At 45.3% G+C, this 13,201-nt stretch overlaps 1 protein-coding gene across 1 annotated transcript in view; it reads left to right on the forward strand.

Moving 5' to 3' along the window:
* Positions 1–12,544, forward strand: part of LOC135555347 (leucine-rich repeat-containing protein 4B-like) — a 44,733-nt gene extending 32,189 nt beyond the window's left edge. Inside the window, exon 4 of the mRNA XM_064987695.1 lies at positions 911–12,544. Coding sequence (XP_064843767.1) covers positions 911–2,860 — 1,950 coding nt within the window. The 3' untranslated portion in view covers positions 2,861–12,544. The remainder of the gene's footprint in view (positions 1–910) is intronic.
* The last annotated feature ends 657 nt before the right edge of the window (positions 12,545–13,201 follow it).

A 13,201-nucleotide genomic window follows, 5' to 3' on the forward strand; every position in this document is an offset into this window, starting at 1 on the left:
GGTTTGGTCTTACGAGTTACAGAGATGCAGCTTGTTAAAATATGAAATAAAGAAATAATAACACTATTCATTATACTTCCCTCTTAGCCAACGGATTCTGATTGGATTTGTTGTATCCCGAAGCCCCACTTGAAATGATTAAAAATCTAAAAATATTGTAACACCTGGAGGCATCCTAGATTCTCTGGTATATTTTTTCTCTTCTCTCCCCCAAGTACCCTGAGAGTAAAGCTTTGACAGCTCCCACTCCCCTCTTAAACACCCCCACCCTTCTTATCACCCTCCCCCCTCCTGCTCCACATAAGGAGGATGCAGTGGCCTGGCTCCAGGAGCTTCTCACTGCCACCCTCACTGAGAGCATCGCCCACAAATATCTCACACAGCCATAGATGACTTGCCTAGTTAAATAAAGGTTAAATAAAATAAAATAAATAGATTTAAAGGGATTTTAGTCCTGCTCACTAGCTGTGTGTCTGATGCCTGGCGAAATGAGCTCCGTTTGGACAGCCCAGATCCAGGGGCCCACCCAGTCCAAATGCACCAGCAAACATCTTCTCTCTGAGAAAAACAACCATGTCTATTGTCTGTTCATTTACCAAAACGGATACACCACAATTAATCATTTCAGCCTCTGTGTTCATAATTTTTTTGAAGTGTTGTGAATTTTAATTTGGCTCATATCAGTGATTTGAAGTTTTTGTTTTCTCTCGCTGTAAGATTTGAGTTGATGTTCATGTTTATAAAACATTATGGTAATGTTCCGATAGTGTCCCTGCATTCACACCTGTGCTATTGCTTTCACACTCTACCCAGCTGTCACAGCCACTGGAGCTGCACCCTGTTTACACAGTCTAGTCACTCTTCATGTTGTGAGATATTAACATTCTCCCTCTCCCTCTCTCCCCACCAGGTTATCAAGTCAGACACCTTCAAGCACTTGAGGCACCTTGAGATCCTGCAGCTGTCTAAGAACAAAATCAGTCAGATTGAGGTGGGAGCATTCAATGGCCTGCCCAACCTCAATACGCTGGAGCTGTTCGACAACCGCCTCACCCTGGTCCCCTCACAGGCCTTTGAGTACCTCAGCAAGCTGCGGGAGCTGTGGTTACGGAACAACCCCATCGAGACGCTGCCGGGCTACGCCTTCCACCGCGTGCCCTCGCTGCGCCGGCTGGACCTGGGAGAGCTCAAGAAGCTGGACTACATCTCAGACGCCGCCTTCGTGGGCCTGGTCAACCTGCGCTACCTGAACCTGGGCATGTGTGGTCTGAAGGACATCCCCAACCTGACGGCCCTGGTGCGTCTGGAGGAGCTGGAGCTGTCTGGGAACCGTCTGGAGATCATCCGGCCTGGCTCTTTCCAGGGCCTGGTGTCTCTCCGTAAGCTGTGGCTCATGCACTCGCAAGTGAAGGTCATCGAGCGCAACGCCTTCGACGACCTGAAGAACCTGGAGGAGCTCAACCTTTCCCACAACTCCCTGCACTCGCTGCCCCATGACCTCTTCACCCCGCTGCACCAGCTGGAGCGGGTGCACCTCAACCACAACCCCTGGGTGTGCAACTGTGACGTGCTGTGGCTCAGCTGGTGGCTGAAGGAGACGGTGCCCAGTAACACTACGTGCTGCGCCCGCTGCCACGCTCCACCCGGCCTGAAGGGCAGGTACATCGGGGAGCTGGACCAGAGCCACTTCACCTGCTACGCTCCCGTCATCGTGGAGCCGCCCACCGACCTCAACGTTACCGAGGGCATGGCTGCAGAGCTGAAGTGTCGCACGGGCACCACCATGACCTCGGTCAACTGGCTCACGCCCAACGGCACCCTGATGACCCACGGCTCCTACCGGGTCCGGATCTCCGTGCTGCACGACGGTACGCTCAACTTTACCAACGTCACGCTGAGGGACACGGGTCAGTACACCTGCATGGTGACCAACTCGGCTGGCAACACCACGGCAACCGCCGTGCTTAATGTCACTGCCGCCGACGTTGGCGTCAGCTACTTCACTACTGTCACCGTGGAAACGGTGGAGCCCAACGAGGGCCCGACAGTCTACGCGGGCGTCATGAACAGCCACAACGAGTCATACGTCATTACCCCGTCTGGCCACCAGTGGAGGGGGGGGCTCCCTACCACCGCCTCCTCCCTGTCAGCCTGGTCCTTGTCCTCATCCCGGGCCACCCGGCCCACCTTTACTGTGCCCATCACTGCCGAGACGGGCTATTCTGGCCTTGATGACGTGATGAAGACCACCAAGATCATCATTGGCTGCTTTGTGGCCATTACCTTCATGGCAGCCGTGATGCTGGTGGTCTTCTACAAGCTGAGGAAGCAGCACCAGCTGCACAAGCACCACGGCCCCGCCCGCGCCATCGAGATCATCAACGTGGAGGACGAGATTGGCGCCGGTGCTGGTGGACGCGGGAGCGGCATCTCAGGGGGCGGCACCGTCTCTCGGGATGGAGGCGGAGGGGGAGGAGTAGGAGGAGGGCAGAGCCTGAGGATGCATCACCCGGAGATGGTCAACCTGCCCAACCTGGCCAGACAGGAGCACCTCAACCACTACTACAAGGCCCATCACTTCAACAACAACATGATGGGCCTGGGCATGGGCCTCAACAACAACAACAACCCCTCCCTCTCCCCCTGTTCCCAGAGCACCCCCAACTCCTGCGCACAGGGGCCCACCTCCACCAGTGGTGGCACCCCCACGGGTGGCTTGCTGCCCTCCCCTGTGCCCCTGCCCCAGCTGGGCATCCACAGCTCTCTGAAGGGGCTCATGGGGAAAGGCCAGAACCCTCAGATCGAGCCTCTGCTCTTCAAGAGTGGCTCCAAGGAGAATGTGCAAGAGACTCAGATCTGAGAGAAAGAGATAGAGAGAGATGGAAAAAGAGAGAGAGATGAAGAGACAGAAAACAGGGAGATGGAGGGAGAGAGAGGAGTCTGATTGTACTATCCCCATGGCCATATTTCGATAGAAAGTGTAGGCAGGCAGAATATGAAATATTACATAGACATTGCTTTATATGGTTAGTGCATAGAGAGAGAGAGAGAGAGGAGAGATTGTTCTCACACCTCTACTGTGTCTGCTCAACACCCGTCCAAGCATTAACATCTTCTGAGACACTCCAAGACAAACACAGACACATACAGCCCGACACAAGGACAGGAACATTCTATCTGCTAACACATACACAGTGCATTATGAGATTGACAACTATGTGCCAAACTTGCGCATGTCTGTGCCAAAGTAAAAGCCCTCGCAATCTATATATCCATCCGCAGCATTCCCAGACTGAATCAGGTGACCAGGTTCAATACCCAGACACAATAAGAATCACCACAGTTATAACTGAATACAGATGACCTCGTATATTATCAGATACTATCCAAGGCACCGTGTATATATAGAGGTAAGATCTGAGTCACTATGTTGAAGTAGGCGGATAAGTGTTTGGGACTGTGTCAGAGCAGTACAGGGCTGCCCAGACGCACTCTGTGGAACAGGACAGAAAGTAAACCATTGAGCAGAACACAGTTTAGTGTCGGACAACAAGCAATGTGTAGGAAGAGGAAACAACATCAACAACGGTTGTGTTTTACTTAGTGGGCTCAATCTCACTTTCTCCCCTCTTTCACACCTGACTGGCTACTCTCTTTAAAGGAGAGGAAGGTATATGAAGTGAATCGTCGTATAAAAAATAAAAAATCTAATAGCAAAAAGGACATACGAAAGATACAAATAAACTGTGAAAGTACATATTATATATAAATATATTTTCATTCGAAGAAATAAATTATGAAGAATCTTTACCAAGTTTCTGACTAAATAGCCACAGCTTCTGAAGAATATATGAACTGCTGTCATAGCGGTCATCACTATGAAAACTTTGTTTGGCTAGAAACAAGATGGCCGACATTCTGTGCTGGAAAGGGACATATTGTAGTGGAGGCTGTGGATGAGCAAGAGCTGAAATTGGAAACTGGCACAGTGTTTGATTGAATTTATTTTGGTTTCAATTTTTGTAGCATCACAAAGCGTTCCCTCTCATGCCACATTTACATAAACAGGGTCATTGGAGAAGGGGGATCTTTACTCTCCATTTAATGAGAACATATGAAATATGATTACAAAACTTCACCCTTTGATACAAACCATATGGATATTGTAATGATGATAATGATGATAATTATAATAATTCAGTAAATACTTATCAACCGTATACTGTAGATAGCTCTTAAAAGCAGATATAGGTTTAGCATTTTCTCTGATTCAAGTGGAAATATCTAAAATTGCAATGTGATCGGTTTCAACTTTATGCATTCAGTATGCAATATATCATGATATTGAGAGCAAATTATTATTATAATTATCATCATTATTACTATTATTATTATTACTATTGATTATTATTGTTATTATTATCATACACTGAGTGTACAAAACATTAGGAACACCTTCCTAATATTATGTTGAAGCCCATTTTGCCCTCAGAACAGCCTCAATTGGTCGGGGAATGGACTGCAAGGTGTTAAAAGCGTTCCACAGGGATGCTGGGCCATGTTGACTCCAATGCATCCCACAGTTGTCAAGTTGGCTGGATGTCCTTTGGGTGGTGGACCATTCTTGATACACACAGGAAACTGTTGAGCTTGAAAAACCCGGCAGTGTTGCAGCTATTGACACACTCCAACCTGTGCGCCTGGCACCTACTACCATACCCCGTTCAAATTCACCCTCTGAATTGTCTCGAGGCTTAAAAATCTGTCTTTAACCTGTCTCCTCCTCTTCATCTACACTGATTGAAGTGGATTTAACAGGTGACATCAATAAGAGATCATAGTCTTCACATGGTCAGTCTATGTCATGGAAAGAGCAGATGTTCCTAATGTTTTGTACAGTCAGTGTATAGGTGGCAGAGCAGTCTAGTACATCCTTATGAAAGTTATGTTTATAATTGATTCAGTGGGGAATGATTTGATTACACATGGAACGATGACGATCCTTTCAACCACCATATTGACTCCAACAACAGGGGATGGACTGTGTTCCACCAAACACCAACCTGCAGAAACAGGAAATACATGGTCCTCAAAATGGCTGCTCCCACATGGCATCCTCACAGCCCATATCTCCTCAGAAACTCCTCTGTTTTGTACCACAACACCAGTCTCAGCCGATCAGGACCCCTCGTTTTATTCTGCTGTGTAAAAGACATGAACCTTTGAGGAAGACTGCTCGTTTGCAGAGGATTATATCAGAACTCAGTGTTCTCATGTGTGAATGGAATTCATGGCAGCAGGGAGCTAAAGGAGGACAGCATTTTGAAGCGTTTGAAAGGTAAGAGAAACCTATTCAATGAAAGAGACAGAAAGCCTAGATGAATCATGTGGTGATGGGTGATTTTTTTTTTTTAAGGAAAAGGACAAATAAATGAAAAATATAGAAACGTATAGATCTCTTAAAAAAAAGCTATTATAAGTGTTTTTTCATTTTGTTTTTTTTATCTAGTTTGATTATTTCCTTTTGATCTTTTTTTAAAATCAAGTGTTATCTCAATTGTAATATTGTTATTGTTATTATAATTTGCTAATTACACTGGTTATAATTCTGAAAGATGTTCTGTCAGCAGAAGTCACGTTGAAAAATTAAAATATCTGGCACACAAAATGGCGGTTGAACTCTGTGAAACTTGGTGGCATTAGTTTTTTTGTGTTTTTTCCCATTTAATATCCCTTTGGCTAATACAGCTGTGCTTGAGTTGAGACACACAGAATGTGAAATGGCCGGCGAGGGGTCTTTTCCTGCACAAGGAGGACGGGATAGATCCTGCTTTGATTTACAAGCTTGCTCACGCTCTCTCTCACTCTGTGATTTTCAGAATGTCATAGCTATCAGTGCTCCGAGTGTGATTTCGCTAAGTCAACACCCTGTTTCCATGACTACCTACCCTCAGAATAATGCGCCAAACAGCGTCACATCTTGCACCTCATATGGTGCCTGATGCCCCCTGTCAATCATGTTCCTTTAAGACAACATATCTCTCTACAAGCCAGCCAGTGTTCTTCCAACAGTCGCAAATCACCTTTCACAGTGTGCCCATATCCTAACACAATGTCCCTACAGGTTCCTACCACCAGGTTTCCCTGGCAACTGTTGCAGCTGCGACAGTCCTCATCATAGCATCTTGATTTGGGTTTCTGATGCAAATAGGAGGGAACAGACAGTATAGAAGGCTATTAACATATCCATGGTCCTCACAATAGATATTTATATTTTTTCACGGCGCTTATGCAAGTGATTTACACATTCATGTTGCTCATGGAAATAATGAACATATTCCATTGGCTTATTCCAGTGACTTACATCCTGTATCTATATCATCTACACACACTTTTGATTTACCAATGCAGTGATTTACATCGTCTATATCTCTTCTACATGTCAGTTGCATATTCCTACACTAGTGCTGAACGTATTAATGTACCTTGCACTTGTGATTAACACTCATATCCCATGCACCAGTTATTAACATATTTATTTTACCAACAGGGATCTTTAATCCCCTCACTAGTTTTTTACATATTCGTGTGTGTGTGTGTGTGTGTGTGTGTGTGTGTGTGTGTGTGTGTGTGTGTGTGTGTGTGTGTGTGTGTGTGTGTGTGTGTGTGTGTGTGTGTGTGTGTGTGTGTGTGTGTTCGTTCAGTGGTTCTGACAACAACTATTCCCACAGTACTCTGGATGTGACTCCCTGACTGTCTTGTCACCTCAGAAAGCATTATGAAGCCTTATGAAGCTCTTATGAAGTGTCACAGAGAAGCTAGAAAGGCTTAGTGGCAGAACAAGTTAGGCCAGTGCCCCACAGTCCCAGTAACATCACTGCAGTGACTGAGTCACACAGCACTGAACACACAGTTAACACTAATGGAAACGCTGTGTTTACTGTGCAGGAAGAGACCCGCTCGCCCAACCATTCAGGGAATAAGTCAAGTATGTATGTGTGTGTGTTCGCGTTCAGTTACGGTACCTACAGTAGTATTTTTGATTACTATGGCAACTTGATATTGTTTCCATTATTTAGAATGCAGCTATATCAGTGTGTGTGTGCATGCGCCTGCTAGGTGAGTGTATGTAATGTGTGGGTTGTATAAGGAGGATGCAGAGTGAGAGAGAGAGAGAGGGAGGGGGCCAGTCAGACCTCCATTTTAAATCCCCAGTTTAAAGCAGTTCTCTGTCTGTTTCCCTCTGCTCCAGGCTGGTTTATGATCCTCTCACTGACACTTTAAGTAAAAAGGGGATTTCTAGTTAAGCAGGGTTTCCCCCCCTCTCCCCTCTGCCTATTGGGATAAGCCCAAGAGATCAAAGATCTGCTCTATCACGGCCAGTCTCTTTAGCATTCCACTGGCCTCTGCCTCTCTCAACTCGTAGTCAATCTGAGGTTACGAGCTTGTGGTCAAGTCGCGTGTCACACCGCCCTAGTTATCCTCACTGTTAAACCAGCCAATCAAGGCTATAGTGTTTCCTAATTGGACAGGGGCCGATGGCCTCGGTTATCCTGACATGTTTGGCTGTTCTAGCTCAGGTCCTGGTCTAATGAGACAATATTAATCAGGCTTTTGATATATTTAGGATGTGATCTTAATTATCTTAATTGGTAGAACCTGCTGTGTTCTGATCAGAGCAGCTTTTTTTATGTCACCTTTATTTAACCAGGTAGGCCAGTTGAGAACAAGTTCTCATTTACAACTGGGATCTTTGTGTTTTTAGATAGTCATGTTTCAGGGGCCTTATTTGAGCTTGAGGTGAGTGTAGCCGATGTGAAATGGCTAGCTAGTTAGCGGTGGTGCGCGCTCGTGGTGTTTCAATCGGTGACGCCACTTACTGTTACATGAGCATAGCCTTGTTTAGGTGAGACAACACCTTTAGGGAACCAGCCAGGTCTACCATTGGAGCTGGTCCCATATGTGGGTGGTGAACAGATGTAAGCCATAGAATTAGTAAGTTGTTGTTATCTTCCCTCGTAGAGTTTCATTTCAATTCTGTCACCCAACCATTTAAAACTAGTTGTGAAACGACAGTGGAGCTGCTACATTATTGATACTCATAGGGTCAATGATGCATACGCTCCAGCGCCAAATGCAAATGCTCCTCCCAGTTGTCTAGGCCAGAAGTGTCAAACCGCTGTAATTTATAAGCATTATTATTGCTATCATATTTTTTAACGGCCATCAGATGGCCTATGAATACAGACCCAGAGAAACCTTGCGGCTTCTATTGTCACACATGATGATGATGATGATGATGAGGATGATGGCGACTGAGACGGCAGGACGTTCAGATGCAGATCTGTGTGTCTGTAGTCTCTAGTCTCCTAGTTTAACTTTACGTCATTGTCAGACTAGTAGTCAGTGATTTTATTACTATGACGGCAGTCGGCCTTTAGATGGGTTTTAAGCGCGTCTACTTCTACGAGGATGGTGTTTAGATGCTCTCTTGGTTATTCTGCTTGTGCGTGTGGTGCTGGCTCAGAGTATTTCCTGTCCATATTCTCCCTGTGAGGTTTTGTGGAGGTTGAGATCATATGCTCATGGACGTCAGTCTGCGCCATCCGTGTGATTTGTACAAGAGCCTGCAGCCACTTATTAAACAGGCCTCCCTGTTGCCTATGCACATACGTAGGAGCACACATACACACGCACAAGCACATATAGGCATGAGCGCACACACATTTGCGGATTGACTGACATTGACTGACTAATTGATTGTGAATGATTGATTGAAAGGGGCTTTCTTAATGATGTGTGTATTTGTGCGGTGGGCTTAACACAAACCTCTCGCCAGCTCCCAGCAGGGCTGCAGTTCAGAGGCTGGGGCTTTGTGTTCTGTGAAGGTGTCCTTAATTTGAGAACAGAGAGACATTAACATATGGCTTATTTCATTGTTTCCTTGGCAACCGTGTCCTCTGTCACAAGATGTCCGTTTTGGTTGACTTGGGCGGCTGACATGAGAGTGTTAGCGTGCCGTGACGCCGGGGAGATTAGCGGTGTCTCATCGTGGATGACTTCATCTTCTGTCGATGACTGTCCTGTGCTAGAGGTCAGGCAACCTCAGGTGGAGAGGTTCATAAGAGGGGAAGTTTTATTTTTACCAACCAAATCTACTATTATTTAGATTTCACTTGTTTTTGAGAAACTTACTCCAACCAGTGATTCACTTCCTCATCCCTGTAAGGGGGCTCTGAAAAAACATGAACAAATTCTCCTAAAACACCCATATACGTTCTTTTAGGAATGGCAAAGCTCTCAGTATATAACATCTAAAGACCTGCATCGCTATTTTGAGAGCTTATCCGTTTCCGCAAACTGGACCCTTCTATAACATGCCATTTACATCAAAAATAGAGATTTGCTTGCAAAAAAGCTAAGTTCTCCTTTAACAGGGAGCAGCCATCACTGTTACCCCAACACTCTAATGGGACATGCTGAAAAGCCTCTAATTGTGGGGTCCAGCATAATGGATCTGGTCATCAGGCTAGGCCTTCCTGAGCACACCGTAGCTGTGGTATTCAGCTGGGACACTGTTCTTCATGTCTTTGAACACCCTGTTCTGAGAAGGAACATTATGGAACACTTCATTCTGAAGGTTCTAGAACATTAAGATCCTTGTTTTTGGAAGTTCTAGATTAGAGAAATTGACTCCTCTAATCCAAAGTGTTCCAGACTTGATAATTGGAACTGCTTATGACAGATGTTCTAGAACACTCTGACGTCCCCTGCTTTGCTCGTGAACCTTCCATGTTTATCAGGGATGTGTTGTGGAGTTGTTGGAATCATATCAGAATGTCCTGAACCATCGGCGACTATTAAAGGATGTGCTGAGCCAGCAGCTGTGCTCCTCTCCTCTCAGAGGACAAGCTCACAGTCAAGTCTCCCAACAGCAACACACATTCACCCCCCTCTGCTACTCTGCTCTCCTCTCCTCCACAGCAACACAGCCTACATATTTACAGTTTATGGGCGCCTTGGCTCGCCATCATATTCACACTCTACTGTGTCTGATGTTTGTTTGAAGCTGGGCGGCGGCCATAGCGCACATTACAAAGCTTTGAAGTGCAAATGGCGGTCTGCTCCGCTGCACCCTATGGAGGGCCAGTGTAGAATAACCACGGTGTGAGAGGAATACACAGCCAGGGGATCATGTGTTGATAGTCGTTTCCTTGTGTGGGGATAGAGCGGCGCCAGCAACCCAGTGTGATGCAGGGTCAAGTTAAATCCAGACGCCAACACTGGTGGTCAGAACCTCCCTAGTCAGCCAGGCAGCAGAGTAGAGCTGGAGGAGGAGTCAGGGCTCTGAGGGCTGACCTGACTAAGTTTCTTAAAAGCGTTTGCTAAATGGCATAGAATTGTTCTATTATATTACCTCCAGAATCAATGCAATGAACCAACTTGAAAGGGAGAAGCAGAGTAGCAGTAAACATTCATCAATATGAAATCAAGTTTAATGGGGCAAACCTCAGTTCTAACAAAGCACCTCCCCGCCATTGTTTCGGTAAAAGGCGGAGGGATTGGGCAATGTAACCACTCTCAAATTCATAGGCAATGTAACCACTCTCAAATTCATAGGCAATGTAACCACTCTCAAATTCATAGGCAATGTAACCACTCTCAAATTCATAGGCAATGTAACCACTCTCAAATTCATAGGCAATGTAACCACTCTCAAATTCATAGGCAATGTAACCACTCTCAAGTTCATAGACAGAGCTATGGATGCAAGTACTGACCATCCATGATATCAACACTCTAGCTCTAACTATGTTTTAAGGCTATACAGTGTTTGTTTACATTTACTTTGTTTACAAACATTGGAGTAAAACAAGCTAATAGTTTGGAGTTGAACTAAGCCCATGAGGCATTTAGATTCTTTAAGAATCAATGCGTATATTGAATGAATACATCTATTGATGCTCATGGACACATCATCAGTGATGCAACCTGAGGTCATTTGGTGTTTGGGGTCTTTCAACATGAATTTATAAGGCCCTTTAACTGGAGATATTGATTTTGTCTTTTAACTTTTACATTTTTTAAAACCTTGTTGTCTCCCCATGTCAGTTTTGGAGGTGTGCTGCTGTCCTCTTTGGTGCTGAAGTATTTATTCAGGCGGGTCTCCTTCAACCTCCGTCTCTGACACCCCCCCCTTTGATACTTTATGTTTACCCCGCTCCACACCATCAGCCACCAGCTGGCAGAGTGTGGCTTCTAATGCGCTCAAACCCTGGTGTTACTTAACACGTTTACCTCGTGTTTACCATACCTTTACCTCACAGGAGGTTGGTGGCATCTTAAATGGGGAGGACTGGCTCATGGTAATGGCTGGAGCGGAATCAGGGAATTGGTATCAAATACATCAAACACGTGGTTTCCATGTGTTTGATGACATTCCATTTACTCCGTTCCAGCCATTATTATGATTCGTCCTCCCCTCAGCAGCCTCCTGTGCTTTACCTCATGTATCCAACATGGTCGCCCACAGTGTATACCTCACTCACCACAGAACAACCCTTTCCCCTCAGGGAGACAACTCCCTCTCACAAAGAGACAGAGAGACAGAGAGACAGAGAAGCAGGAGGAATGAGCGATGAGGTTGACTGTCAGAGGACACTGAGATGTCCTGTCACTCCTTATCCTGTCTGGGTACTGGCCTGGGTATGCTACACTGTATCTGTGTGTATATACACTGTATTTGTGTATATCTGTGTGTGTACGAATGTGTGTGCCTGTCTATATGTGCTTGTGCACAGTTGTGCGTTTATGAGTGTGTGCGGTGTGCTTGGGTATAAGACCATGTGTGTGCAGCGTGTGTAAGAGCATGTAATGTGTGTATCTGTGTGTGTGTGTGAAGAAGAGAAAGGGACATGAGGGGGAACGCTGCGGTGCTTATATGTCAACCAGTGCTGGAGGGGCCGATGACTCCAATCCTCACCCACGGGAAGTGAAGGAGCATGTCTCCCTTTTCTCACTCTGTCCCTCAGAAATGTAGATAAAGCATCAGTCCCTGCCTGTCCCTGCCTCGCTCTGAGTCACACACACACACACACACACACACACACACACACACACACACACACACACACACACACACACACACACACACACACACACACACACACACACATTACTTCAACCCTAACCCTCTCTCAGGAAAAAAGGGAAAATTAACACTACAACAAGCCAACACTTGAGATATTTCCTTCCCTCTGTTTAATTAAACATAGACTCCATCTGCTCTTTTGGTTCGCTTATTCTTTTCTTCTGCAATATTGACTATGGTTGTTCTCGTGATTGTTTCTTATGACTCTGTTCTAGCCTGTTCTAACCATGGGTGTGTGTATTAACACTGGAAACATGTCACGTGTGTGTGGAGGAGGGGTTATTTGTTCTGCTTAAAGGTTCCGTGCCTAATCTTTTTCAGATCATTCAACCTCTGTTCATGTGCCACACAGACATTTATGGAATAAAAATTACGTTGTTTTTTCACATAATCCCCATTGAGATGCTGGTCGTTATTTTGAGTGACAAGTGAAGTTTGAATGTCTCAGAGAGAGTACAATTGAAGTCGGAAGTTCACATACACTTAGGTTGGAGTCATTAAAACTCGTTTTTCAACCACTCCACAAATTTCTTGTTAACAAACTATAGTTTTGGCAAGTCGGTTATGACATCTACTTTGTGCATGACACAAGTAATTTGTCCAACAATTGTTGACCACCACCTTCCGGAGACACCTGAAACCCCACCTCTTTAAGGAATACCTAGGATAGGATAAAGTAATCCTTCTCACCCCCCCCCCCTTAAATGATTTAGATGCACTATTGTAAAGTGGCTGTTCCACTGGATGTCATAAGGTGAATTCACCAATTTGTAAGTCGCTCTGGATAAGAGCGTCTGCCAAATGACTTAAATGTAAATGTAAATGTAAATGTTGACAGAGATTTTTAAACTTAGAATTCACTGTATCACAATTCCAGTGGGTCAAAAGTTTACATACACTAAGTTGACTGTGCCTTTAAACAGCTTGGAAAATTCCAGAAAATGATCTCATGGCTATAGAAGCTTCTGATAGGCTAAATGACATTATTTGAGTCAATTGGAGGTGTACTTGTGGATGTATTTCAAGGCCTACCTTCAAACTCAGTGTCTC

This window comes from Oncorhynchus masou, chromosome 15, assembly GCF_036934945.1.
Source record: "Oncorhynchus masou masou isolate Uvic2021 chromosome 15, UVic_Omas_1.1, whole genome shotgun sequence".
NCBI lineage: Eukaryota > Metazoa > Chordata > Actinopteri > Salmoniformes > Salmonidae > Oncorhynchus > Oncorhynchus masou.